The sequence below is a fragment of the Peromyscus eremicus genome, chromosome X, assembly GCF_949786415.1.
Source record: "Peromyscus eremicus chromosome X, PerEre_H2_v1, whole genome shotgun sequence".
Classification (NCBI taxonomy): Eukaryota; Metazoa; Chordata; class Mammalia; order Rodentia; family Cricetidae; genus Peromyscus; species Peromyscus eremicus.
Window position 1 is genome coordinate 54,963,351 of NC_081439.1, and position 25,360 is coordinate 54,988,710.

General features: G+C 44.3%; 1 protein-coding gene across 8 annotated transcripts in view; it reads left to right on the plus strand.

Annotated features, from left to right (window-relative positions):
• Eda (ectodysplasin A) overlaps positions 1-25,198 on the plus strand; it is a 386,616-nt gene extending 361,418 nt beyond the window's left edge. The window contains exons 3-8 of one of the 8 annotated variants that reach the window (XM_059251060.1): positions 8,674-8,697; positions 13,977-14,156; positions 15,624-15,658; positions 16,590-16,641; positions 19,646-19,776; positions 21,533-25,198. In XM_059251060.1, coding sequence (XP_059107043.1) covers positions 8,674-8,697; positions 13,977-14,156; positions 15,624-15,658; positions 16,590-16,641; positions 19,646-19,776; positions 21,533-21,784 — 674 coding nt within the window. In that variant the 3' untranslated portion in view covers positions 21,785-25,198. Of the gene's footprint in view, positions 1-8,673; positions 8,698-13,976; positions 14,157-15,623; positions 15,659-16,589; positions 16,642-19,645; positions 19,777-20,313; positions 20,437-21,532 lie in introns of those variants that run through there. The other 7 variants (XM_059251061.1, XM_059251067.1, XM_059251062.1 and 4 more) reach the window with 7 other exon arrangements.
• Positions 25,199-25,360: the final 162 nt, after the last annotated feature.

Below are 25,360 nucleotides of genomic sequence, written 5' to 3' on the forward strand. Positions count from 1 at the left end.
CATGTGTAGTTATCACATTCAGAGAAAATAATGCATTATATATCCTATCTTAGTGAATCCAAAATTTTACACCTAATTTACTTTCTATCATAACTAAGAAAAACTGCAACTGTAACTGTTTAGTCTTCAACTCCATCAAAGACCCAGAAGGATGTAATATTATCTAACAACAGAGACAGCTGACTGCCTGGACAGTCATCCAAAGTTCCTCTGAAACATTGGGGCATCCATCTTCAGCCTACAGGCCTAGAGTATCTGGCAGACTTTTCTATGAAGCAGGAATTTTGGACTGTTCTGCCTTGTTTTGGAAAAGTTCAACAGTCTTATTTTCCTGTGTGTCCTGCATGTCCAGACTTCACAGCACATTGTCAGCAGTTAAAGGCAAGAACAGTTTCTTTGCCCAGTGGCCACAATGAAAGTAAACTCTGTATGGAGTTTCTTCAATGCCTATATCTCTGAAGTAAATTAGTGCTGCCTGAAGCAGATGTGTCTCGTTGTCATGAAAGACCTTAAGTTAACAAAACATTTTAAATGCCATATTCTAAAGGTCTTTGAAAGGTTTGAAGACCATCTATCTATCTAAAATATATCTATTTAACCTAGAAAGCATACCTAACATATCTACAAATTTGATTGTTATGAATGACTAACTACTGACCTATGTTTCTTGATTGTCCTATATAGTTTATAATAATAGCTTCCAAAAACTACAACTTTACCTTACATTTTTAAATAAACTGCATAGGTGCAATACCTCAAACAAAAAAATAGAAACATACATACAATATGTTGTAACAAAAATAACCTTAAATTTTTATCAATATACAAAAATCCTTTAACAAGAGTAGAAACATATACACAGTGTAACAAAAATAACTTTAAATTTGTATCAATATTCTATATTCTTCTAAATGATAACAAACATTCATAACCCACCAATAACTAACAGCCATCCACACACCCCGATTCTTGGGAATGTGAGCATAGTTTTCTCCATACTTCCTCCCGCTATCTGTGGACAAAGTATCTTTAGGGTTCCAGAGAGAAAATTTGAGATAATGACCAAGTCCTGGGAAGACCAGCAGTAACCTTTGCTGATAGATATCACCTGTCAAGACTCAGGAGGTATCGCCTCATCAAACCTGATCCATATTAACACTGAAGGAATCCACAGCCTCTCATCTCCTGTGGGAACAAAACTCCAAAGCATGTTTTATTACCATCTGACAAATATATTTTTCACTTTTTAAAATTAAGGCATTTAATTAAAGTATTTAGGCTGGTTCAATTTAGCAGTCCAGTTCACAATCCCATGTCTTTTAGCAGCTGTTGTTTGCTTAACAGCAATCAAAACATTCAAATCAACACAATAACATATAGGATCCAGATTCTCTGTGTATTTTCCATCTTACGTGGCTTATTCTTTTTTATATTACTTTACTTCTCTCTTTAAAGACTTTTATAAACCATTCATTTTTTTTTCTGTGACTATACCCATTTCCTTTTCTTAGGCCTTCGCACATTGTTAAACACACTGTAACCTGTTTAGAGGTTTTTCCGTCTGGACCTCTTTTACTGCATATCTTTTAGCCTTTTTTTACCATTTAAGCAAACCTGTGAACTGCTAACCTACACCTGGATCCTCCTCCAGACCCAGCTCAGCTGGCTCCTCCCACTTCTCGGGTTGTGAAAACCAAGCAGTTAAAAGGTTTGTCTGACTAGGAACTGCATTCAACCTTCCTAGAACTCTAGAATGCCAATGCTTGCACTGCAGCAGGTGTTTTTACTTAGTTTTTTGTTCCCACCCAACCTAACGTACTAGCTGCTCAAGGGCTCAGTGACCGGCAGAAACTGTCTGACCAAAACTCTTAAAGGAGTTGTATCCCTCTTTTGTTGTTATTGTTTAGCTTTCTCAGGCTCTAGGTGGATATTTGAGCCCCAAATTGGACACCAAAGTGTTGTTCTTGTTTTTTACTCTTTTTTTTGGGGGGGGGCACCACCCAGGTCCCAAATAAATCACACACAGAGCCTTATTATTACTTATGAATGCCCGGCCTTAGTTTTGCTCGGTTTAGTTTCTAGCCAACTTTTCTTCTTTTTTTTAATTAAGAAATTTTTTTATTCATTTTACATACCAATCACATATGCCCCTCTTCTCTTCTCCCACCCCTCCAGCCTCCCCCCACCCCCCATTCCCTCCTACAAGAAGGTAAGGCTTCCTATGGGGAGTCAGCAGAGCCTGGTACATTCAGTAGAGGCAGATCCAAGCCCCTCCCCTGCCTCAAGGCTGTGCTAGGTGTCCCACCATAGGTAATGGGATCCAAAAAGCCAGTTCATGCACTAGGGATGGATCCTGATCCTACTGCCAGGGGGCCCCTTAAGCACATCAAGCTACACAACTGTCTTGCTTATGCTAAGGGCCTAGTCCAGTCCCGTGGAGGCTCCACAGATATTGGTCTAAATTTTATGAGTTCCCACTAGCTTGGTTTGGTTGTCTCTATAGGTTTCCCCATCATGGTCTTGATGACCCTTGCTCATAGAATTCCTCTTCCCTCTCTTTGACTGGACACCTGGAGCTCAGCCTGGCACTTGGCTGTGGATCTCTGCATCTGTCTCCATCAGTTACTGGAGAAAGGCTCTATGATGACAGTTAGGATATTCAGTGATCTGATACTGGGGTAGGTCAGTTCAGGCACCCTTTGCACTATTGTTAGTAGTCTGAACTGGGGGGTCATCCTTGTGAATTCCTGGGAACTTCCCTAGCACCCTGTTTCTCCCTATCCCCATGATGTCTCCCTCTATCATGGTATCTCTTTCATTGCTCTCCCACTCCATCACTGTTCCAGCTCAACCATCCTGTTCCTTTATGTCCTCATCCTCCATCCCCTACCTTCCATTGCCCTCCCTCATCCCCAGTTTATTCATGGAGATCTCATTTCCCCTTCCCAGTGCGATCCATGGGTCCCTCTTTGGGTCCTCCTTGTTACCTAGCTTCTCTAGATCTGTGGAATGTAGTCTAGTTATCCTTTGTTTTACATCTAGTATCCACTTATGAGTGAGTACATACCATGTTTGTCCTTCTGAGTCTGGGTTACCTCACTCAGGATGATATTTTCTAGTTCCATCCATTTGCCTACAAATTTCATGCTGTCATTGTTTTTTACTGCATTGTGTATATCTACCACATTTTCTTTAAGTTCGTCTTAGTTTCTAGCCACCTTTTCTTAAATTATTCTGTCTTCCTTTAGCCTCTGGGCTTTTCCCATTCTCTTACTTCTGTAAATCTTACTCTTACTCTGTGGTTTGCTGCGTAGCTGGGTGGCTGGGTGACTGGCCCCTGATGTCCTCCTCTTCTCTAGCTCCTTCTGGATCTCCCTTTCCAAATTTCTCCTTCTATTTATACTCTCTGCCTGCCAGCCCCTCCTATTCTTTCTGCTGCCTCCCTGCTGGCCAGTTCTTTATTAGACCACCAGGTGTTTTAGACAGGCACAGTAACACAGCTTCACAGAGTTAAACAAATGCAATATAAACAAAAGTAACACACGTTAAAATAATATTCCACTACACTAGACAGTAAAACTCTAGAGCTGAAGACATCACATACCTTGACTGCATGATGTAAACAAATCAAGCTGGAACTTAACTGGAAGATCCCTCCCTATTGGCTAACATATATTGTGCCAGAAGATGCAATATAGGATGCTAGGGGAGAAAACTCACCAATACAAAACACATCAATACTTTCACCCAGATGTTGACCTTGTGTCCTTTAATACCACCTACGTACCAGGATGTGTCCACTGGTGAAATAGTGGATGAGTATTATGAGGGCACCTTACCCACTCTGTGATAAATGTGAGACCTGCTCCACAGACAGAAGGAAATTAATGCCTGAAACTATAAAGCTGGTTAAAAAAACTCATGGAGTTTTCTAATGTTGTTTTGCTAAATGAACATAGCATCAAATCACTTTCTAAATATTTGTATTTATATTTATACCCATACACACATGGTATTTTCAGCCTTTGGGAAACTTCTTTTTATAATGAATAGCAGTGAGAGAAGACTCATAGCTGAGAATAAGTAACTGTTGAGTACTCAGGCCTAAACAACACCACCCCTTCTAAGGCTCGGGGAACATCATGACTGAGGTGTAGAAAGAATATAAGAAGCAGATGATAGGCAGAAGGGCTGTGAAATGCTACCTTCTGGGCATGACATAGTCATTGCAATTGTGAACTCAGAGCAGCTGTGCTTGTCTGCTCTGGATCTGTCAACAGTCAGCCATGAGGGAGAGAGGTACATGTGGCTCACTGTACCCTGAGAAGCAGCTAGCAACCATTTACAGAGGTTAGGGAGGGGAGTCCTTTCTCCAGTTGTGTAGCCACTGATGAGCCCACTGTCACATGGACAGCCCTGGTTATCATTTGTTTCACAGATCCATAAGCCATAACTATGGAATATATATTTCCTATTATTATTTTCAACAAAACTGTTACCTACTAATTTGAGAATAAAAAATAAAATGTTTTAAGACATATTACTTCCTGAAATGTATTATTTTTAGCTTTTAAAGATAAAATTTAACTGCATCATTTCCCCCTCTCTCCCCTTTCCTCCCTTGTACCCCTCCCTGTACCTCCTTACCTTGCTTCCTCCCAAAATCATGGACTTTTTCTTTGTTACATATATAAACACTTAAGTCAGTGCAACCTGCTGAGTCCATTTGCTTTTGTGTGTGTATATGACTTCAGGGCTGATCACTTGGTTTCGCATAACCAATTAGGGGGCTCATCCCTAGAAAGGACTATTTCTCCCCCTCTCTGCTTTTCTCAGCTTTCTGTAGTTCTTTGTCCAGGTGAGGTCTATGAGATGTCCCCTTCCGTATTAGCATGTCTATTGGTGTGGTATTTCTTTAGATCTTGTTTCTTATCTTCCTTCATCTGTTCTCTAACTCACTTCCCTTCTTTATGCAGATCCAAATTCCTGACCTGTTAACATTTCTTCCAAGTATATCTACTGGCAACAAATTTCCTCAATTTTTATTTGTTAGAGAGTCTAGTTCTCCTGTTTTAAGGGAGAATTTAATGGGATACAGAATTCCAACTTGTTTTCCTTCATTGATCTTAGGTCTCGAATAAAGATGGAGTATGTAGTTTTCCCTAATAGAGCAGATGAGGAATCAGAAGGAAACTCACTTGCCTTATGATCATTCTGTGGTTGGTTTAGAACTAGAATATCACTGGACAATGCTAACTCTGATCCTATCATAAAGCATTCTTTTCCCAATGGCAAAAAAGCAGACTGTCTGTACATGTTGATCATCTCAATTTTCTGTTTATCAAAGAAGTCTGAACTTCTTCACAGCTATCTGTCCCACTCTGATATATCTGTGGGGTTTTGCATCTAGAAAGTATGATGATTACAGATAGAGGGGATTAGAAGGATATAAAAAATGTTGATTCTTATCATGAAACCAACATGTGACAATGGTAGTACTCTGAATTAGGTAAGAATAAGGTTTTGAAGCGTTATTAAGAAAACAGATGAGTTTATCTTACAGATTATGGAATTGAGAAGGAGTTATTGATTTGGTCTCTGTTACTTAGGTACTTCTAGTATGGGACAGCTCTAGCTCCCTTGCATTTTCTGTCTAGAAACTGGAAAACTACCATGGCCTTGAAGAGAAAGAAATGGATGTGACAGTTATAGGGGTGGGCTTAGAGGCCGGTGGTGGAATTCATAAGATTGATTTATTGGTCAGAGTGAGTGATGTTAGAACAAAAAGGAATCCTTATATTGTTGAGATGATGTACTCATTAATGCTTGTGGGAAATGTGATATAATCTAATAACAATGTTATCTATACTTTTGTGTCCCCCTACAAGGGATATGACAATTGCTTACTAAGCAGAAGTTCTATGGGAGCCCTTCTGTGACCAGAAAAGAAGAAGAAAGGACTTTGAGCACCCTTTTTATATTATATTTTATTTTATTGTATTTATTATAATTTTTAGTTTTCATAAAAAACTCAAAACAACCTAAATGTCCATCAAAAGTGATTAATTAAATGCCTTCATATTAAAAACCACAATGTAATTGGTAATAGCAGGGGGATGAGACAGGGTAATGGAAGTGCTGAGTGTGATCAAATTATATCATTACGTATAAGAAAATGGCCAAATGAAACCATTGTTTATAATTAATATATGCTAGTAAAACAAAAGAAATCAGTTGAAAGTAAATTTGAAAAAATTGTTAAGAAACAGAATGTAGAAATATAATTATTTAGCTAGAAAAAGAAAAAATTGAAGATGTTGCTTGGTAATAGAATGTGTGTTCAAATCCCTGGGTTTGATCACCAGCACCGCAAAAACAAACAGGCAAATACTTTACATACAAAAAGATCATCAACAAGATTTCAATTTCATCACATTTAATAAAAATATATATTAATATGCCTACAAGCTTTCTAAATAAGCATAAAAAGCTAAGAGTGCTTATTAATGGGTACTTGATAAGATATTTCTCTGTTCCTCTTTTATGTGTGTTTATACATGTAACAAGAATGTCTGCTATAAAGATTGAAAACCTTTTTAATTTTAAAATATTTTATTTTAATATAGTATTTTTATTAATTCTTGGAGAGTTTCATGCATGCATGCATACAATGTACATTGATCCTATTTACTCCCACTTCTGACCTTAACTCAGCCCAACCCCTTGGCAACTTCCTGCCCCCCTCTTTTTCATTTTACTATATATTTTATTTATTTTTATTGGTTCTTTGAGAATTTTGTACAATGTATTTTGATCATATTCACCCAGCTCCTTCTAGATCCACCCCATTTCTCTACCCAACCAATTCTGCGTCTTTTTTTTTTTAACCCAGCGAGTACAGTTTGTGCTGTCCAAATACTCTTGATGCATGGCCTTCCACTGGAGCATGGTCCAGCAGCAGGTACCCCACTCTTAAAAAAAAAAACGGACTCTGGCTCTCCCAGCAGCTGTCAGTCGCCAACAGCTGCCTAGCTAGGGGTGCCACTTCATACCCACCTCCCCTCTCCGTGCTGGGATTTTATCTGGATTGAGCTTATGAGGGCCTTGTGCATTCTGTCACAAGTGCTGTGATTTCATATCTGCAACTGTCCTTTTTTATCCATAAAAAGAATATCCATTCTTGTATTTATCCACCATGTCTGGCTCTTAAAGTCTTTCTGCCCCCTCTCCCACAATGATCCCTGGGTGTGGTGTGATCCCTTGGGATCAGTGGTGTGATGTAGGTTTCTCATTTAGAGCTGAGCACTCTTATTCACTGCACCTTGACCAGTCTGGGCTTCGTGTTAACTACTATCTACTATAATAAAAAAAAAAAAAAAGAAAAGAAAAGTTTCTCTGATGAGGGTTGAGAGAAGCATTAATTTATGGGTATAAACTCCAAGTCAGAGTTCTCTCTGTTGATTAAAGCTGCTCTCCTTAAAAGTAATACATGAGAAGATACTTCTGATCCCACTACCAATGAAACTATCAGCATTTCCTTTAAAGCATCTATTAAGTTATGGTAAATTGCTGTGGGAGTGCATGTGGCTCTGACATGAATGTATTACGGTTGCAACTGTTCTAATAACTAACAAAATAAATCACAATAAAGAAGTGACTAGAAAGGAAACTACTGCCGTTCTGCTCCTTCTGTAAGAACAACACTTTTTCCCTTCTAGTATCTGTTGCTACATGGCTGCACATGCGCTATCCAGTAGCCAGGAAGGAGGCTTGGTCATCCTGGGGCCTTACATTCTATGTAATCCGTGCACTGCATGGTCGTATAATTTGTGCGCAGCATGATCACATAATCTATGCACATGTGTGGCGTAGCTACATAAGCCCATATGCACATGTGTAGGGGAATCCATAAAAAGTGGATCACAGACTCTTCCCCCCTCCTTCTTCCTCTCTCCCTGCACAATCTCCATAGGCCTAAGCACATTCCCCTCTGTTCCTTCTCTTAATAAACTCTTATAGTGGATTTGTTGTGCCTTGTGGCTTTTCTTACACAGTAAACAGCACTGCTTAATGAATAACATTGCGCCGGTGGTGGTGCACACCTTTAACCCCAGCACTCGGGGGGTAGAGGCAGGCGGATCTCTGTGAGTTCGAGGCCAGCCTGGTCTACAGAGCGAGATCCAGGACAGGCACCAAAACTACACAGAGAAACCCTGTCTCAAAAAAAAAAAAAAAAAAAAAAAAAAAAAAAAAAAAAAAAACTAACAGTATCCCCATCTGAAAGTTCATGTCCCAGCTTCACCTGAATACATGACTCTGCATCCTCAGGACTCGCAGAATTAATGGAATGCTGTCCTGAGGTTGTCGAGTTGTGCGTTTCTGGGCATTTCATCTCTACAGAGGAATAGTCTTTCTCTCACTCCTAACTAAAGTGGGAAGATTTGTTTTTTCTTAAGGGAGGAATCCTTCATGTGTTTTTTGTGGTTTCAACAGCCAGCAAACAGATAGGAGAAGCTTGATAGTTGGGCAATAGATACCGTCTAAAACCTGGCCCATGGCTATGAGGGTCCCTTAAATTTTCAGTGCCTTGAGGGTCACTCTTAATGACTTTCTAGAGAATAAACATTTTTAAATTTTCTACTAATTTAATCTTCCATCTTCTATTTCTAATAGGTCCTGTTAAAAACAAGAAAAAGGGTAAGTTGAGTTTCTGACTTTATTACATTGTCATGTCTTTTTTAATTAGAAAAAAATGAATGAGATAGGATTTTGCACTAATTTCTTTCAACATTAGTTAGCCATTGCTCTATACAATCATTTACTTGAGTGTTATACTTTATAAAGAGCAAGAATTTGTTCTTCAGTAACAAGCAATGGAAGATAGAATTGACTCTAGCAACACATGCAAGTTACCTCCGTTGGATAATGATGTTGATGACAATGATTTGTCCCTTGTGTCCTCCCCTTTCCCTTTCAGTGGGGATCAAACCTAGGGCCTTTGCCTTAAGAGTGTTAGGCAAAAGCTCTACCACTACATTCTACTCCAAGCCCTCATTTTTTGGTTCTTCCTTCTTGTTCCTTTTTACATCTCTGTTTCCAGTTCATATTTATTTCCGTTCTTGCTCTGTCCACTGCCTTCTTTTTTCTCCTTCCCCTCTTTTATCAGATCAGTTATCAGACATGAATGAAGGCCTAAGACCACTTTTAGAGAAAAGAAACACTACCTATGGAAAAGTATCAATACTTTGGTTCTTAGCCTAAAAGCTGTCTTTATTCAATTTTCCAGATGATCAAAGATGATACCTCTTGCTTTGAGAATTCAATATCATTTTCTCTGTGATGAAGAAAGAGAAAGAAAAAGCTATGCTGCTGTGTTACTCTGTTCCTTTTGTGTTTCTAAAGTAGGTGCTAGTTGGAGCGATTCACTGTGCTGTCCTTGGTTTCTTAAGTCCACATTGCACCTAACATGGGACTAGCCAGGAGCACGTAGAGTGCTTACTTGCTTGCTTGCTTGCTTGCTTAAAAAAAGAGAATCCAAAGAGAAAGCAGGTTGTAAGGACTAGGCAAATAAAACCCACTCATTTGCACTAAAAGAACCAACTGTGAAATCAGTTTCTGTACCTGTTTGTTTCTAGGTTCTGACATGAAAGGAAGACAGGGATAATGTAAAACTTGTGAGTTTCCCTTTTTAAAAAAAAATCTTTCTTTTTTTTCTCTGTCTATATGATACTGGAAATTTAACCCAGGGCTATAGCTGTGCTAGTCATATGCTCTATTATTGGACTACATCACTAGCCCTCTTTTACTTTCTTTGAATGAGACATGATCTCACTTAGTTATTCAGGCTGGGCTTGAACTCACTCTGTAGCCCAGGCTGACTTTAAACTTAGTGATCTGCCTGCCTAGGCCTCCCAAGCAGCTTGGATTATGGACCTTTAAATTCTTTACCAGGGCTGCAAAGACAGCTCAGCTGTTAAGAGCACCCATTGCTTGTATAGAGGACTTGGGTGTGGTTCCCAGCATCTACAAGATGGCTCACAACTTTCTGTGATTCCAGTTCCAGGGAATCATTATAATGCTTTCCTCTGGCCTCCTCAGGCACCAGGCATGCATGTAGTCTAAATACATACATACATACATCAAAACACTTAGACACATAAAATAAAATAAATAAATGTAAAAAAGTTCTTCAAGTGATTTTGTCTGTTTAGATTTATGGAGCTTTCTAGAGCATTCCAAACTGCTTAAAAAGGCTAACTCCAGGGGTAGCCTGCCAGTCCTCTGAGCACTAGAGTACTGTACCACTTCAGGTACCCTTAGCTACATGTCAAATGTGTGATCCTATTGAAAAAAAAAAGGCTGAAATTTGCCCAGCCTTCTGAAGACCTGAACTGAACAAAGTTAGTAAACACCAGAGAGCTGGAGTGAGTGCAGAGTCCTGCTGTTTCCCAGGTAGTCACCACTAGGATGCTCTGTGTTTTAAGAAAGTAAATTTGAGTTTCAAGTATTTGGTTCTTAACTCACCACATCGCTTCAAGATAGAAATTATAACTCGGGCTGGAGAGATGGCTCAGAGGTTAAGAGCACTGCTTGTCCTTCCAAAGGTCCTGAGTTCAATTCCCAGCAACCACATGGTGGCTCACAACCATCTGTAATGAGATCTGGTGCCCTCTTCTGGCATACAGGGACACATGCAGGCAGAGCACTGTGTACATAATAAATAAATAAATAAATCTTTTTTAAAAAAGAATTATAACTCACATCATTGCTTAGCATTGCATGAAACTTTATTGGGAAGAAAATGCACATAAGCCTTAAATATCTACTTTGTTTAAAAGTGATTTAGAAGCCATCTAATATGGATTTCCTTGGACACAGTGAATAGGCACATACCTGAAGAAGTAAATTGAATTGTTCACTTAATTTTCACCCTTTAATGGAATTTTCCTACTCCCACAGCTCTCTCCCTCTCTCTTCCCATTACACCCCTTTTTTCCGTGCCCCTACCCCAGCCTCCCTTTACTCACTTGCTTTCCATTGTTTTTCAACATTTGGGACTTAGCTGAAAGGTTAGGGAAATGCCTCTTTGATGAAGTTTAGCTTTGAAATGATGTGATTATTCTTTTATCTAAGACTACACAGGGTAACTTTCTCAGTACAAACGTCTCTAGGCTTTTGTATCATGAAGTATTCTGTCAAAGTGAGGGAATCTAAAGAAGGAATTCAGTCTCTTGGTCCAGAGGTCATTTTCTGCATTCTCTTTTCTGGCCCGAACTTTCTGTAGGAACTTCCTTGTCCAAGTACAGAGAAGCAGAAGGCCAGCTGCAGAATTCCAGCAGGGACTTCTTCTCAGATGCCTTCTAACATTTTCATAAGTGATCACTCTCTGTTTACACTGCAACAGTTATTTTCTTGGACTGGAGGGGGCTCTGGATCTAATTCTTCTAAAATTACATTAAGCAATTACAAGGGACTCACGTTCTTGGAGCTGAAGCTTGTGCTACCCACAGAACACCCTCCAGATGGAAACGCTGGAACCCAGGACAGCCTGATATGCATCAATTTCAGTGTCTACTCCAAGTAGAAAAGAAAGAGGGAGAAGCACACCTTGCTTCCAGGCTGGGGAAGTTTTCCAACTGACAATAGTGCAGTCTTCCTTGGAGAACCTCAGTCTCAAAAAGGGGCAGCACGGAGGCCACGCTCCTTGTTTCCCAGATGGAGAAACTAAGGTCCGAAGTGAGTGTGTGGCAGGGCTAGGGCTTACATTCTTATCTCCAGAGTCCAGATCCGGGTTCTTTCCACTCCACTAACTAGAATTGCAAGTTTGGTGCCAAATAAGCCTGATTTGGAAGCTACACAAATCCAAAGGAAAATGGTTTTCCTCCTCAGCATCTTCAAATTGGCTAGGTCTAGAAACTGGGCAGATCCCATCTCAACTGCTAAGCTCAGGGCAAATGCCACACTTCGGTCCTCTAAGTCTTTAAGGCCCTCTAGGCCCTCTTGAAGAAATATTCTCAGGACTACTCTTTTCTTCTCTGAAGAAGAGGTCCCACAATGACACACTATTCCATTCCAAATGAGCATGTGGTTAGACCTGGATGCTTGGCCTCTTTATCAGCCTTTCCTTGAATACTTGGGGTTTTTTAGACATGAAGCATTAGTCTTAAAAGAGGACCTAATAAATCAGGACAGAATTTTCCAGACTAAAATATCTGAGAAATGAGAAGTTGGAACCAGTAAGAAAGGTTTAAAGTAAAGGTGTCTGGTTGCTATTTTGTTGTTGTTGTTGTTGTTTGTTGTTTTGGGAATTGTGTTAGTTTGCTTGTCAACTTGACACAAGCTAGAGTTATTTGAGAAGCAGAACCTCAATTGAGAAAAATGCCTCCATCAGATTGCCTCACAGGAAACTCTGTGAGGTATTTTCTTGATTAATGATTGGTGTGGGTAGGCCCATCCCATGGTGGGTGATGCCATCCATGGGCTGGTGGTCCTGGGTTGTATAAGAAAGCAGGCTGAACAAGTCATAGGGAGCAAGCCAGTGAGCAGTGTTCCTCTGTGGCCCCTGCTGCAGTTCCTGCCTCCAGGTTCCTGCCTTGAGTTGCTACTTTGGCTTCCCTCAAAGGACTCAAAATACCTTTCCTTCCTAAGTTGCTTTTGGTTATGGTGTTTTAGCGTAACAGTAGAAACACTAACTTTATATTTGAAACTAAGCCACTGTCTCAGGGAAGAGCACTGTAAAAGATTTCCAATCCTAGGACTTCCATTGAAATTCTAAGAGGGTAGAAAGACGCTTATCCATGACCACCTATAATCTTTTGGTGGGTCTACTCAAAAAAAAAAAAGTCTATAGGAGGAACAGTTATGATACACTTACCATGCCTACACCCTAGAAGAAAGAAGGACTGGAATATGAAATGGGAGGGTTGAGGCTGTTCTGGAAAAACAGTGAGAAGGAAAGGAGGGTAAGTTGGTAGACCAGATAAACAATGCATTTGAGAATATAGCCTCTCAAGAAAATCTCTGGGATGGTGGATTAGTTCGCCTACAGACATGGAAGTTGATAGGTAACCTAATGTCTTTGAGTATATGAGGTTTTATGTATATGGTGATAACCACTCTTCTCTAGCTACACAAAGAATAGAATAAAAGTTCAAATGGCCACAGGAGGGATTTCAGTTAAATATACCAAAGACTTTCCTAACAGTGAGCAGTGAGGGGTGATAAACACTGGAACATGTAACCAAGAGAGTTTGCAGAATTTCCTTTCCCAGGGATCTTTAAAAATAGAGTTTAGAGAGGTCAGCTGAGAAAGCAGAGCCTGCCGCCCCCTCATCAGGTCTCTCTGCCTGCTATTCCTCCTTTTCTCTTGTTTCTTGATATCTTCGGTCTCTCATCCTCTCCACCTTCGTCTCCAAACCTCCTTCTCACTCCTGTTCGGCAGCCAGTGCAGCCCCTATCCACCCCCATCCCCTGCACATCTGACCAATCTTCCTGGAGCTGACTGTGTTCCTGGGGTCAGACTTCCATTAATTATCCTTTGGTTAATCACATCGAGTCCACCCACTGGACATGAGATGAAGTCCCACACTTATCAGCGATAGTCAAACTCTAAAAAGAACCATTAAAGGCCCCTACGTCTGCTTTCCTAATTGTTCTCCTCCTTTGGACTCAGATCAAAGCCTCCTTTTTGAAGTTTGACTGACCTGTTTTAGCATTTGGTCCCTCTCATTAATGTGGCACTTCTAATATCTTATAACCTTTTCCCTGCTGCACTGGGCTCCTTAAGGGCTGTTTATTTCTATGTCCTCAAATCTTCCTTGAAATGTGGGTCAGACAAGGGAGTATAAACATGTCCAGCTCTTGAGCAAAAACTCCTAGATGGCTGACCTTGTATCATTGGGAGTCTCTAGAACTCCTAACAGTACATTGTTAACAGTAACTAACGCCAAATATAACACCGAATCCTGTAATTATAGGAAAGAAAGCAGGGCCCCCTGGGCCCAATGGCCCCCCAGGACCTCCAGGACCTCCAGGACCCCAGGGACCCCCAGGGATTCCAGGAATTCCTGGGATTCCAGGAACAACTGTTATGGGACCACCTGGCCCTCCTGGCCCTCCTGGTCCTCAAGGACCCCCTGGCCTCCAAGGACCTTCTGGTGAGTTCTCCTGTCTCCCACCCGTTAGAAACCTTGTCAGTACTTTTGTAGCATAGGAGTAGGTAATCTTCAGGGAAGTTTCAAACAGTGGTGATGTACAGTAAGAAATCCCTAGTCCAGTGTAAAGCTAGGAACTGAACAAGCTCTGATAGGGCCTGGCCTGCTCTAACTATTGTTGAGATCAAGCTGGGCCAGACAGGCCATCTGTTCCTGCCCCATGCCAACCCTTCCATCACACTCCATCTTTGGCTGCAGGCCTCCATATAGTGAGCCAATAAACTCATATGAGCCAAAAGCAGAGGTATGAGAAAGAGGTCCCAGCCATTCACTGGAGTTCCTGTAGTTATAGATTGGGCTTATTCTGATTTCCAGCGTGGAGTGCCACATGATGTTTGCATGGAAATAGTGTGTAAGGAGGAATGTTAGGGACCAGACAAAATGGCAACCCTATTATAGTTTCTTCCCATGTACTCTGAGACTCCTTTCCCATTGATGTGGACAAGTAGCCACTTCCTAGTCAAGTGGTTAGAAATTTATGAATCACTCAAGCTGTGTCTGTAGCAAACCCAGACACCAAGACCACTGTGTCCCTGAGCCAAGTACTTTTCACACTACATCCTTAAATCCCATGCTGCTCGTTCAAATGCCATTCCATCCCTCTGCATCTTTCTCCTGGAGCCCAGCAGGGCATGCAACAGGTACAGCTGCAGATCCAAACCTGCCTAATTAGAGTTGACAGGAGGCAGACTGCCTGAACTTCTGCCGGTTGTTATTTCCTTCTCCTGCTCCCCTCCTGTATCTCGGGTTTTTTAAGAAATGGACTCTTGCAGCTGAATTCTCTAGGTCTCAAAATTCAGCAGCAAGACTCAGATTCTTCCACTTACAATTCAAATAGGGCTCAGCAGTGTTACCATGGCCACAAGAGATAAAGTTGTTTTTTAATCCAATCATTCCACAAATAATTAATTTCTGTGTACAAAGAGATATATTGCTAAGTGCTCCCTATTCTCATAGAGTTTATGTCCTAAGTCAAAGAGACACACGTAAAGAAACAAGATCTTTATAAATGACAGTGGTCCTTGTAAAGTCAGTAAGGAAAGAACAAAGGGCTGAAAAAGCGAGTGCCATTGTCTCGGGGACACACAATGACAGGCATAGCATAGCCTCTTGTTGCTCTCCCTGGGTGCACAGTGGGGCTTGCCTTGGGCCAGGACTGGCTAGAGGCCAACTTCCCTGCAGAGGATGTAGACCCTCTGAAGATGAAGGTCAGGAACAGGAATGGGAAGGAGGGACTTGGCTCTGCCATTGACAGGCCCCATGTTAGCGTGTGAGGCCACTGTAAGCCCTGGAGAAGACAATTCCACAGGGCTGGCTGTGGGGGTGCAGGCTCTGAACCCCTGGCTGCTGAAATGAGAAAGGGGAGTAGAAGAGAGCACAGCACCCTGACTGCCCTGTCCTGTTTTGCAGGTGCTGCTGATAAGACTGGGACTCGAGAAAACCAGGTTGGCTGGGGCTTACTGTCTTCCCGGGGAGGTGGGATGACCTCAGGCTTGGGGTCACCTTAGAGTCTGCTCCCTATGAAACTCCCCGAGGCTTTATTTCATGTTGCCCTGGAGGTTTCGAGGTTTTCACTGGCATCCACTGCCAAGGTCTGAATTGAAAAGCTTTGTCCCAAGGATGTGCCTTTAGCTAAGGGAACACAGTCTTACCTGGACCATTTTACTCATTCCATGAGTGACAGAGGGTCACTACAACCAGATCCAGTAGTCCATGGAAATAACCTGCCTGTCAAGCCTGTACACCTAGGCCTCTGACTTCCAAGCCAGCCCAGATGCCCGATGGGCACTCAGACTGCCTGGACTCTGGAGTAGAGAAGTTAAAGAGTGTGTCCTTGAAAAGCAGCCTGCTAGCTCTAGGCCGAGGCCAGCCTGGGCTTCCCCCTTAATGGCCCGATAGGTTCCCTCCTAGTCTTTGAGCTTCCCAATCTGTCTCTCTTGGCAAGTTCTACTGTCTAGCCTGGCCTTGTCTCCTCCCAGCAACCACCCTCACTATAGTTATTTGGCCACAATGATAAATCTACACAGTTGCACAGTCCTTGATGGCTTTGTGGGCAATTTTATATTCACCAGCTTATTAGATCTGCAGCCGCCCTTGCGAGAGTGGCCAGACAGAGATTCTTATAATTCCCATTTTACAGCTGGGGAAATAAAGCTCAGAGGCATCACATTTGGCTGAAGGTCACACAGTGAAGAAGTGGTAGAGCTACAGAGTCCTACTATTTTTTTAGGAGAAATAGAACTACTACTATCTCAAGACAGGGGAAAGGGAGCAGAACTGGGATACAAAGGAGTCTAGAAACCAGAGGTAAAAACACGGGACTGCATGACATAGCAAGCAGCTGTCACAGTGACTCTCTTCTTCTCATCCTCCCAGCCAGCTGTGGTGCATCTGCAGGGCCAAGGGTCAGCAATTCAAGTCAAGAATGGTAAGAATCAAAGTAGTCTCTCTCCCTACTAGGAGTTTCTCCCATCCCTCATTCCCAACCTCCAAATAATCAGCCAGCCTAGCTCCTCCCAAGTCCGTGAGTATCCTTGGCACAGAAGGGCATTTCCTACTCCATCGTGCCCTCTACTGGCTGTCATAAGTAACTGCTTGCACCAAGACCAGTTGCTACACCCAAATCGCCTTTAGTTTTGTTTTTGCAGTGTGAGGGGGCAAACCCAGGGCCTTGTGAATGTTTGCCAAGTGCACCACCATTAAACTGCACCTCAGGCCCTAAATTGCATTTAGAATCCACTAATGTGGGATCTGAATAGGACTTGAGACATCATCCACCTAGGTTGTCTTGATGGTCATGTCAGAGTCACCACGGAATATGTATTTTCACAGTGCAAACTAAGGAACGTAGAACTATGTTAAATAAATCATTTTGTCTGATTGCCCTATACAGAAATGGGTGGCAAGGGTGTTTCTCTCATAGAAGGGGATATGTTAGGCTCCAGAAGATGTGAGTACTAGTGTCTATCAAAAACATGTCAGTGGGGCTGAGAAAAGCATATTTCATGTCATACCTCCATTTAGGGAATGGGGAAACAGAGTTGCAGAGAGACTAGACCTACTCAAATGAACCATGCTGCCTTATGTTTGCATGGCACTTTAGAATCCCCCAGTGTTCTGTCTTTGTTTCATTTAACCTTCGCAATAACCCTATGAGGTGGGTATTTCAAGGCTCCTTTTGTACAGACACAGAAACTAAAGCTTGGAGAACTTAATTAACTGGCCCACGATTTTGCAGTTAAGTTAGGAGCTGAGATTCAGAACCACATCTTTCCGACTCTTGGCACTGTGCTATGCCACTTCGGTGATGTGTGTGTGTACACTCCACTGAATGATTAGGTTCATTTTCTTCCCCCAAAGAGACATGAGCATTCATTAAAGAACAGAGCTTTGAAATAATGTCCAGTCTCCAGGGTGCCCAAAGCCTAAAATGTATGAACCCCCAGGAGTCTTGGGAAACAACAAGCCAGCCAAGATGCCAGATGCTTACAGAGCTTGGAGTGGAAGGGAGGGGCTGTGAGCAGAAACAGTAAATAAAGGTTACCAGACCTGCTACATGGGGACAGCTCCTAAGAGTGCAGTCAGTCCTGAACTGTCTGTGCTGAGTTCCTCTCATCAGCCTTAGCTACTCCCTTGACTGTCACTTGATACCCAGCTGTCTCAGTCAGGGTTTCTATTGCTGTGAAGAGACACCATGACCACGGCAACTCTTAGAAAGGAAAGCGTTTCGTTGGGGCTGCCTTACACTTTCAGAGATTTAGTCCACTGTCATCATGGTGGGAAGCAGGGCCGTGTGCAGGCAGACCTGGTGCTGGAGAAGGAGCTGAGAGTTCTGCATCTTCATCCACAGGCAGCAGAAGGGGGCTTTGAGCAACACTGAGCATAGCTTGAGCATATGAGACCTCAAAGCTTGCCCGCCCCCACCAGTGACACACTTTCCCAACAAGGCACAGCCACTCCAACAAGGCCACACCTCCTATGGGAGTATAGTGCCACTCTCTATGGGCCAAGCATTCAAACACAAGTCTGTGGGGGATATTGCTATTCAAACCACCCCAGCCTAATAGCCTCACAAGTTCAAATAGGAGCAGCGTAAGAGAAAGACCCTAGGAGCCCTGCAGAGGAGCAAGCACTGTGGGACCCAGGGTCCTGGGTGGGCCATAATCACCATCCGGGTGGAAGAACATGGTCAGACAGGAACCAGATTTGTTTGGGTATCTAAATGGTGGCCTTTAATGTTCATTCTATGTCAGAAGCCCCTCTTTTTGCTCCCACTACCATAACAGAGCAGGACCATTTCCAGGCCCTCCGGGCTAATTCCCAGTGGTAGGTTACACTGACCACCGGAAGTGAGGGAGGTCACAGTGAGAGGACACTAGACAGAGAAGTCCACTGAAGTACTGGAACCGCAATCTACCGCTAACTCAGACGGCCTCCTTTCTCCTCATCCTTCAGAAAGGACTGGGACTGGCCAAGGATGGACGTGTAAAACATCATCTTTTTGTGTGAAGAACAATTGGCTGAGAGAGAAAGCCCCTGTGAGCGTAGGTTTCCTCTTCTCATGGTAGGAAGGAACATCCTTCTAGCTGCAAGATGGAAAGAGAAATATTCCTCTATCCTCCCATGCTTGTGTTCGTAGCTGAGTTAGGGAATATGAAACAGATGCTTTGCCAAGGGCGCCTCAACTCCTAGGCACATTCCCATATCCTCCTACCTGGTCTGCTGTAACCTGGCAGGTTATCCCCAAGTATTGTGAAGCTCTCCCTCACCTATGGGGCCTGGTTACTGGTGGTCACTATCCCCAGCTGCCTTGGAACGTGAGTGATCATCCCGACACCGAACAACAACTTTCTAGTTCTCCAGACAGATGGATCGTTTGATTAAGTGGTTTCCTGGGGCCCTTGGGAGGCTTCCCAGAAAGGCGTGGGTGTGGAGGAGCCACAGAAAAGAATCTATTAAGAAGGTAAAAACACAGGAACCTCTGAGACAAGAGAGGAATTCGGGTGATATGGCTAGCAAAGTGAAATTGAATACTAAGACCTAGCCTGCCACTCAGTGTCTGGATTTTGCCTGTGCAGTCACCATAACAACAAAGAAAATATGGTTATGTGCCTCCTCTCCTGTTCCACCGTCACCAGCTCCGATTCCAGCTAGAAGGTAAAGCACCTTGCTGATGAAGAGGTCAAGAATACAAGGATAAAAACTGATGCCCACGGATCCATAAGTCCTGAGGCGGGCCTAGAAGCCACTTTACAAACAGTACAGCTTTCCTGATTCCAAATGTTCTTCTGAAAGCTTGGCCCTTGAAAATTGTGGTCACCAGGGATAGACAGGGTTGGCAGGGGATGGGGGAGTGGTACTGCTTGGTATTTCTTTCTGTTGCCCCGCTTATTCTGACATGTACTGAGTGACTGCCCTTCTCTCATACTGAGATCTTTCAGGTGGAGTACTCAATGACTGGTCTCGCATCACCATGAACCCCAAGGTGTTTAAGCTACATCCCCGCAGCGGGGAGCTGGAGGTACTGGTGGACGGCACCTACTTCATCTATAGTCAGGTAGAAGTGAGTACGGTCTTAGGCCTAACTCTTCTTATATCCAGGGTGCAGATCTGGTGCAGGCCACCTAGGGGCACTGTGGAGCAAGCCAAGACCATCCAATGGCTAACTTCCTGCTTTGCTGGGGAAAGGGGTGGTGGAGTCCACACTGGGAGGGAGGGAGTTCAAGGGAGGAAAGAAAGACCAAGGGAATCTGTTTCATTTTTTTTTTCCCCAGCAAAATATCACTGAAAAACTGTAAAGAGCTCCCTCCCGCATCCTGCTGTCTGACTCCCTCTTGCAGGGCCCCAGGCCCTTGTTTCCCCCTCTGAGTCGTTTGGTTCCACAGAGGGACCAACCTTGCTCTGAGTTTCTGAGACTACGTCCCAGAGCTGCTGAGAGTCCTCCCCACAACACCGCTAGCTTGGGCATGATAATGAACGGTGCTCCTGCGGACCTTCTCTCTACCTTGAAAAGATTTCTGACTGTCTTTCCTTCCTCTTTCTCCCATTTGTTTCTGTCTGTTTCTGTTGCTCTCGCCTCTTTCTGATGTCATCCTCCCAGACCTTTCTCCCCTCCACTTTTGTCCTTTTCCTGCCCTGGGCCCACTCCCCACAGGTCTGCCAGTGGCCATCCATCTCCTCCCTCATTGTGGGCCTCCTCCGTCAGGGCTCTCCGCAGAGCTAGAAGTAGATAAGCCTTGAGGTCAAGGTTTCTGGGAGGCAGGCAACAAGCAGGCAGATGAACAGAAGGACTGAGGAGCCAACAAATGGCTCTCAAGAGGAAATGACCAGAGAAGTTGGGTTAACAAACACCTACCTGCCTGGCACACACAGTGTCTTGGCGTAGCTTGGTCCTGACCCAAGAGATTATACGGCACTTAAACACAATGTTTCCAATCAAAGAGCCTCTGGAGTCATTTTGATGAAGTGATTTAAGGTCTCAGATGAAGGAAGGTCCCCACTCCTATGAGGCATGTGGGCATAACCCCAATATCCTGTGAACTAAATTCCATTTAGTAGTGGTGCAAAACCAAAGTTCAGGGTGAGATGTGCCAACAAAAGGTAATGAAGGATGAAACTTAAATTTCTGGACCCAGGACAGGATCAGGAGTGGCCCATATGAGCTAAGAAAGTCTCCATAAGACCAGGTCAGAGGGTCATACTTCCTCCTTGGCCTGAGAATGGAGTTAGGAGACTAGGATTTGCATCCACTATCTCATTTGTATGGGCCAGCTCTCCATGTCAGGACCTGCCTCCTCAGTCAGCAAGGGAGAGGGCCAAGGTGTGCTGAGTGAAGCGAGGGGAGTAAGCTGCAAGCTCGGGAAGTTTCTGTTCACAAGCTAGAGAAATGGGAAGTCATCATTGTGACCTCCCGCAGACAGCAGAGATTCCAAAGTGTGCTCCTACATAGTCTTTAGTAGGGGAACTGGAGGGTAGTGTATCTGGAGCACACGACCTAAATCACCTAAAGTGTGCAAAACACTGCTTCATGCCAGGGCTAGGGAGTGGGGCCAGTGAAATGGAAAACAAGGCACAGTTCTTGGACTCAAGCAGTCTGTAAGGAAGGTTTGCTCAGCCCCCTGAACCCATGGAGAAGGGGAAGGACAGGGATCTCTCACCCTGCTGTTCCTGTTGACCAACAGGCACACTTTGGGGTAGCACTGCCCCCTGTACAGGGTATACTGGCAGCTCATCTGAGGAGGTTTTAGCTGCTCACCAGGGGAGGGCCCCACCCTCTTTTTCCTCTCTCCCCCAATCCCTTCTCATTGCCTCTCACCCAGGTGTACTACATCAACTTCACTGACTTTGCCAGCTACGAGGTGGTGGTGGATGAGAAGCCCTTCCTGCAGTGCACCCGCAGCATCGAGACAGGGAAGACCAACTACAACACTTGCTACACTGCAGGCGTGTGCCTCCTCAAGGCCAGGCAGAAAATCGCCGTGAAGATGGTGCACGCCGACATCTCCATCAATATGAGCAAGCACACCACCTTCTTCGGGGCCATCAGGCTAGGCGAAGCCCCTGCATCCTAGATTCTCCCATTCCATCCTGGCCCAGGCCCTGGCCCCAGGTTTGGGAGCCAGGACTCCCAGACCTCTAAGTGCTGCTGTGGAGTGAGGTATATTGGCATTGCAGCCGCAAAGAGAAATGCCCAGTACTATTTATTCCCCAGTGACTCCAGGATGACAAGGCCTACGTGACTTCCCCGAATGACCTTGAGTTGCCAGCACGGTTGATGAAGCTCCAGGGTTTTCAAGAAGCAGAACCCTCTTAGGCGACCTGCTGACTGGCTTATGGTGACTCCTCAACCCCTAGGTCCCTCATCAGATTTACCATTTGTTGCACTAAACCGAGGATCCAAGACCGTAGGCCACAAAAAGCAAAGGTGCACTCCGGATTCTAGGGGTGATCATGTGACTCCAAGGGGGCTCTGCTTCTCTCTTGGCTGGGGGTGGCACTAGGTTACAACTTAAGGAGAGGGTCAGGTCAGAAGAAGGCAAGTGCTTGAGGCAGAGACCCAGGCAATAACCTGCCAAGCAAGCATCCTCGGCAGAGGAGGCATTCTTGCTGTATTGCACTATGACCTACAAGAGGCTCAAAAAACTCCTCCCACTCAGGCTAAAAGGTACACTGTGGCAGCCTGCTGGACTCCAGAGCTGGGAACTTTGCTCTGCCTTGGAATCATTGCGGGCATGGCCACAACCCTGCCTACGTAAGAACCCGAATCTATACTTGGGCCATGCATGTCTCACCTTGTTTACAGCCATGCTCCACTCTCCAAAAACTACCTGGAGTCTTCCCAGCTGTCACCCTCCCCAGACTGACTAGAAAGCTTTCTGTCTTCTTCCTCCACAGTGCCTACCTCTGTCTGAGACAGGTGCCTCATGTGGGACGCATGCTCACATGAGTCTGGTGTATTCTTTAAATTACCTGGGCACAAAGAATTTTCCATTGATTCAGAAATACACTTATTATCCATCTAATTCTAAGAAAATTGTGTCTGGGAACAGATGGTTAAACTGGATAACCTCCAAAAGCCCCTTGGAGTTTGGATATCAGCGGCTCTCAACAGTTACCTGCCACAGTAGACTTCAGAGTTCCCAAACCCCGGACTCTCTTAAACAGTAAGCAAAGCAGGGCTTTTCTGCCTTACCCAGAAAGGGAGAGAAGTAGGAATTGAAAACAGGGAGTTTTGTCCGTGTTTGCTGCAACCCAAGTGATCATTAGGTCAACCCACATGATCGTTAAGTCAACTCAAGTGATCATTAGGTCAGGTCTTATCTGAAAGAACAGCAGCTGATGCCCACTAACACAGTCTTTCTTTAGAAACAGATTACTGTCACCGTAGAGGTCTGAACTTCTCTCCTAGAGCCAGACTCAGGGCAAACCAACTGTCTGGCTGTTGGGCAGGGCTCTAACCCCTAGTTCAGATCCAAAGGCACCTCTACCAATTTTCCTGCATGGTCATATGCTAGGATTATTCACCAACTTTCTTTCCAATTGCCTGGCTTCAGGGTGCCAGGTGCAGCCCAAAGCAGGGAGGCTCAACCTTGAACAGCCTGCTTCTCTTGCTCCTGAAATGTATTTTTTTTTTGAAGAGATGGAGAATACGTCCCTGAAATTCATCAAGAACAACAGGTTTCTCAGCTGCACCTCCATTTCCAAGTAGCCATATTGCTTGGTCCTTCAAGGGTCAGGTAAAGAGGTAATAGGCCAAGCCTCCTTTGTCTAATGCTAATGGCAGCCTTATAACCAGAACTGAGGTAAACTTTAGACATGCATCTGATCCTGAAGGCCTTGAACAATCAAGCAGCAGTGGTAGCAGGAACCAACAGCCCCTCTCCTTAGGATTGGAAGCTTACTTCCTCTTTTATGAAGGCAGGGTAGAGAATATCACAGTTACATTGCATAGGTAAGGCTGGGAGAGTGACGTGTTCTGACTAAGATCTCACCCAGCCTAAATCACAGACCTGAACCTTTAGTGAGGTCTGACTCCAAAGCTAGTCCCTTACCACAGCACTGTGGAAAGTAGGGGGTCCGGGAGGAACAAAGAAAGGTGGTCCTATGGAACTGACATCATTGGGGGGCTCCTAGGGAGAAACCTAGCAATGCCCAGTGTTCATTACTGGACAGTGCTGCCTATTCCCTTGGCTGCCAGGGGCTCTGTGGAAGAAGACTTGGGCATTTTCCTGGGAAACAGCCCCAGTGATCAACCCTAGGAGTTCTTGACTTGAGAAGAATCTTCCATTCGAGCTCTGGGTCCCACAGCACAGGTAGCCTGCAGGATCTTTCACCCATCTGATGAAAGCAGCAGCCATCACATGAGGAGCTGCCATGTGAGGCAAGGACTTCCGTTCCTAACCCTAGACACAAATTCTGGGAGCCAGTCTGCTTCCTGTAGTTAAAGTGACCCCGTCTCTCCTTCTGCTGTATTACAAAGACCTTGATGTTGCCGGAGTCTCTCAAGAATGGGGGGAAAGCCGAGAGGAGCATTCTAAAGCCAGATGGCTGTGAGGAAATGAGTTTCCTAAGTGTGCCCCTGCAGGACATGCCAACCCCATCGCACTGTGCATGGAGATCATAGGAGAATTCAGCTTCTCACTACCTTTTATTCATTCTAAACCCTCACAAGGAGCCCTAGAGGAAGAGGGCTGGGGGAAGGAAATAGTAGAGTGGGAAGGCCTGTTGTGCTGTGGTCATTGGCAAGGTGGTGAAGCATTTACTGATAGCATAGGGATATAGATTTACAGTTTGGAATTGTTATGACGGGAAGTTACCCCAAGGTTAGCGTAGAGAATGGGACATGTTTGGGTAAGCAGATGACAGGTTTGAAGGAAAACTGCATGGCAGGAGCCCCTACCAGCTGCTTGAGCTTCAGAAGCCAAGCTGGCACAAAATGCAGCTGCTGGATGTTGTTTGGCTACTGGTTCCCTGGAAGAGGTAGCATTTGCCTTAGCTGCCCCTCTTTTCATCCCGAGCCAAATCTCTGTAACTTAGGAAGCAAGAGCTAAGGACCTAGAGGTCAGCAAGGACTTTGATCCTCATGTGAGTGCTTGCGTTCTATGCATCTTCTAGTAGATGCAAACAGATTTGGAGAAATGTTGACCTAGAAGGGCTCTTAGAGGGAATGCAGCCCAAGCTACATCCCATCCTGTTACTCATGTGAATCTGATGCTCAGACAGGGAAAGTGGCCTGCCTAGGACAGTGAGCATGGCCCTCTCTCCAGACTCAGCAGTGGTAAGGGACAGAGCAGCCTGTCCCATGGAACCTCCTCATTCACACACCCACAGACTCAAGGCTAGAAGTGCTTATCTCCCTCAGGAGCCTGGCCAGGCAGGGAATGCAGCTGCAGTCTTCATCAGAACTCGCCTCCTCACACACACTCCCCCAAGGGGTTTGTGCAGCTCCTGCCTCTGGGCAGTTTTGAGGCCTCCTAATGTTGCCTGGGGTCTCCCTAGACCATGTGCACTACAGAACCTGGTTTGTTTTCTTAATCCATTTCAGGGCTCTTTCCAGGAGGGGCTGAGGTGGGTTTCTTTATTCAAAAAGCTTCCGGCTGAGATGGGGGTGAGGGGATTTGTTGTGAGAATGGCCTGGAGCAGGCCAA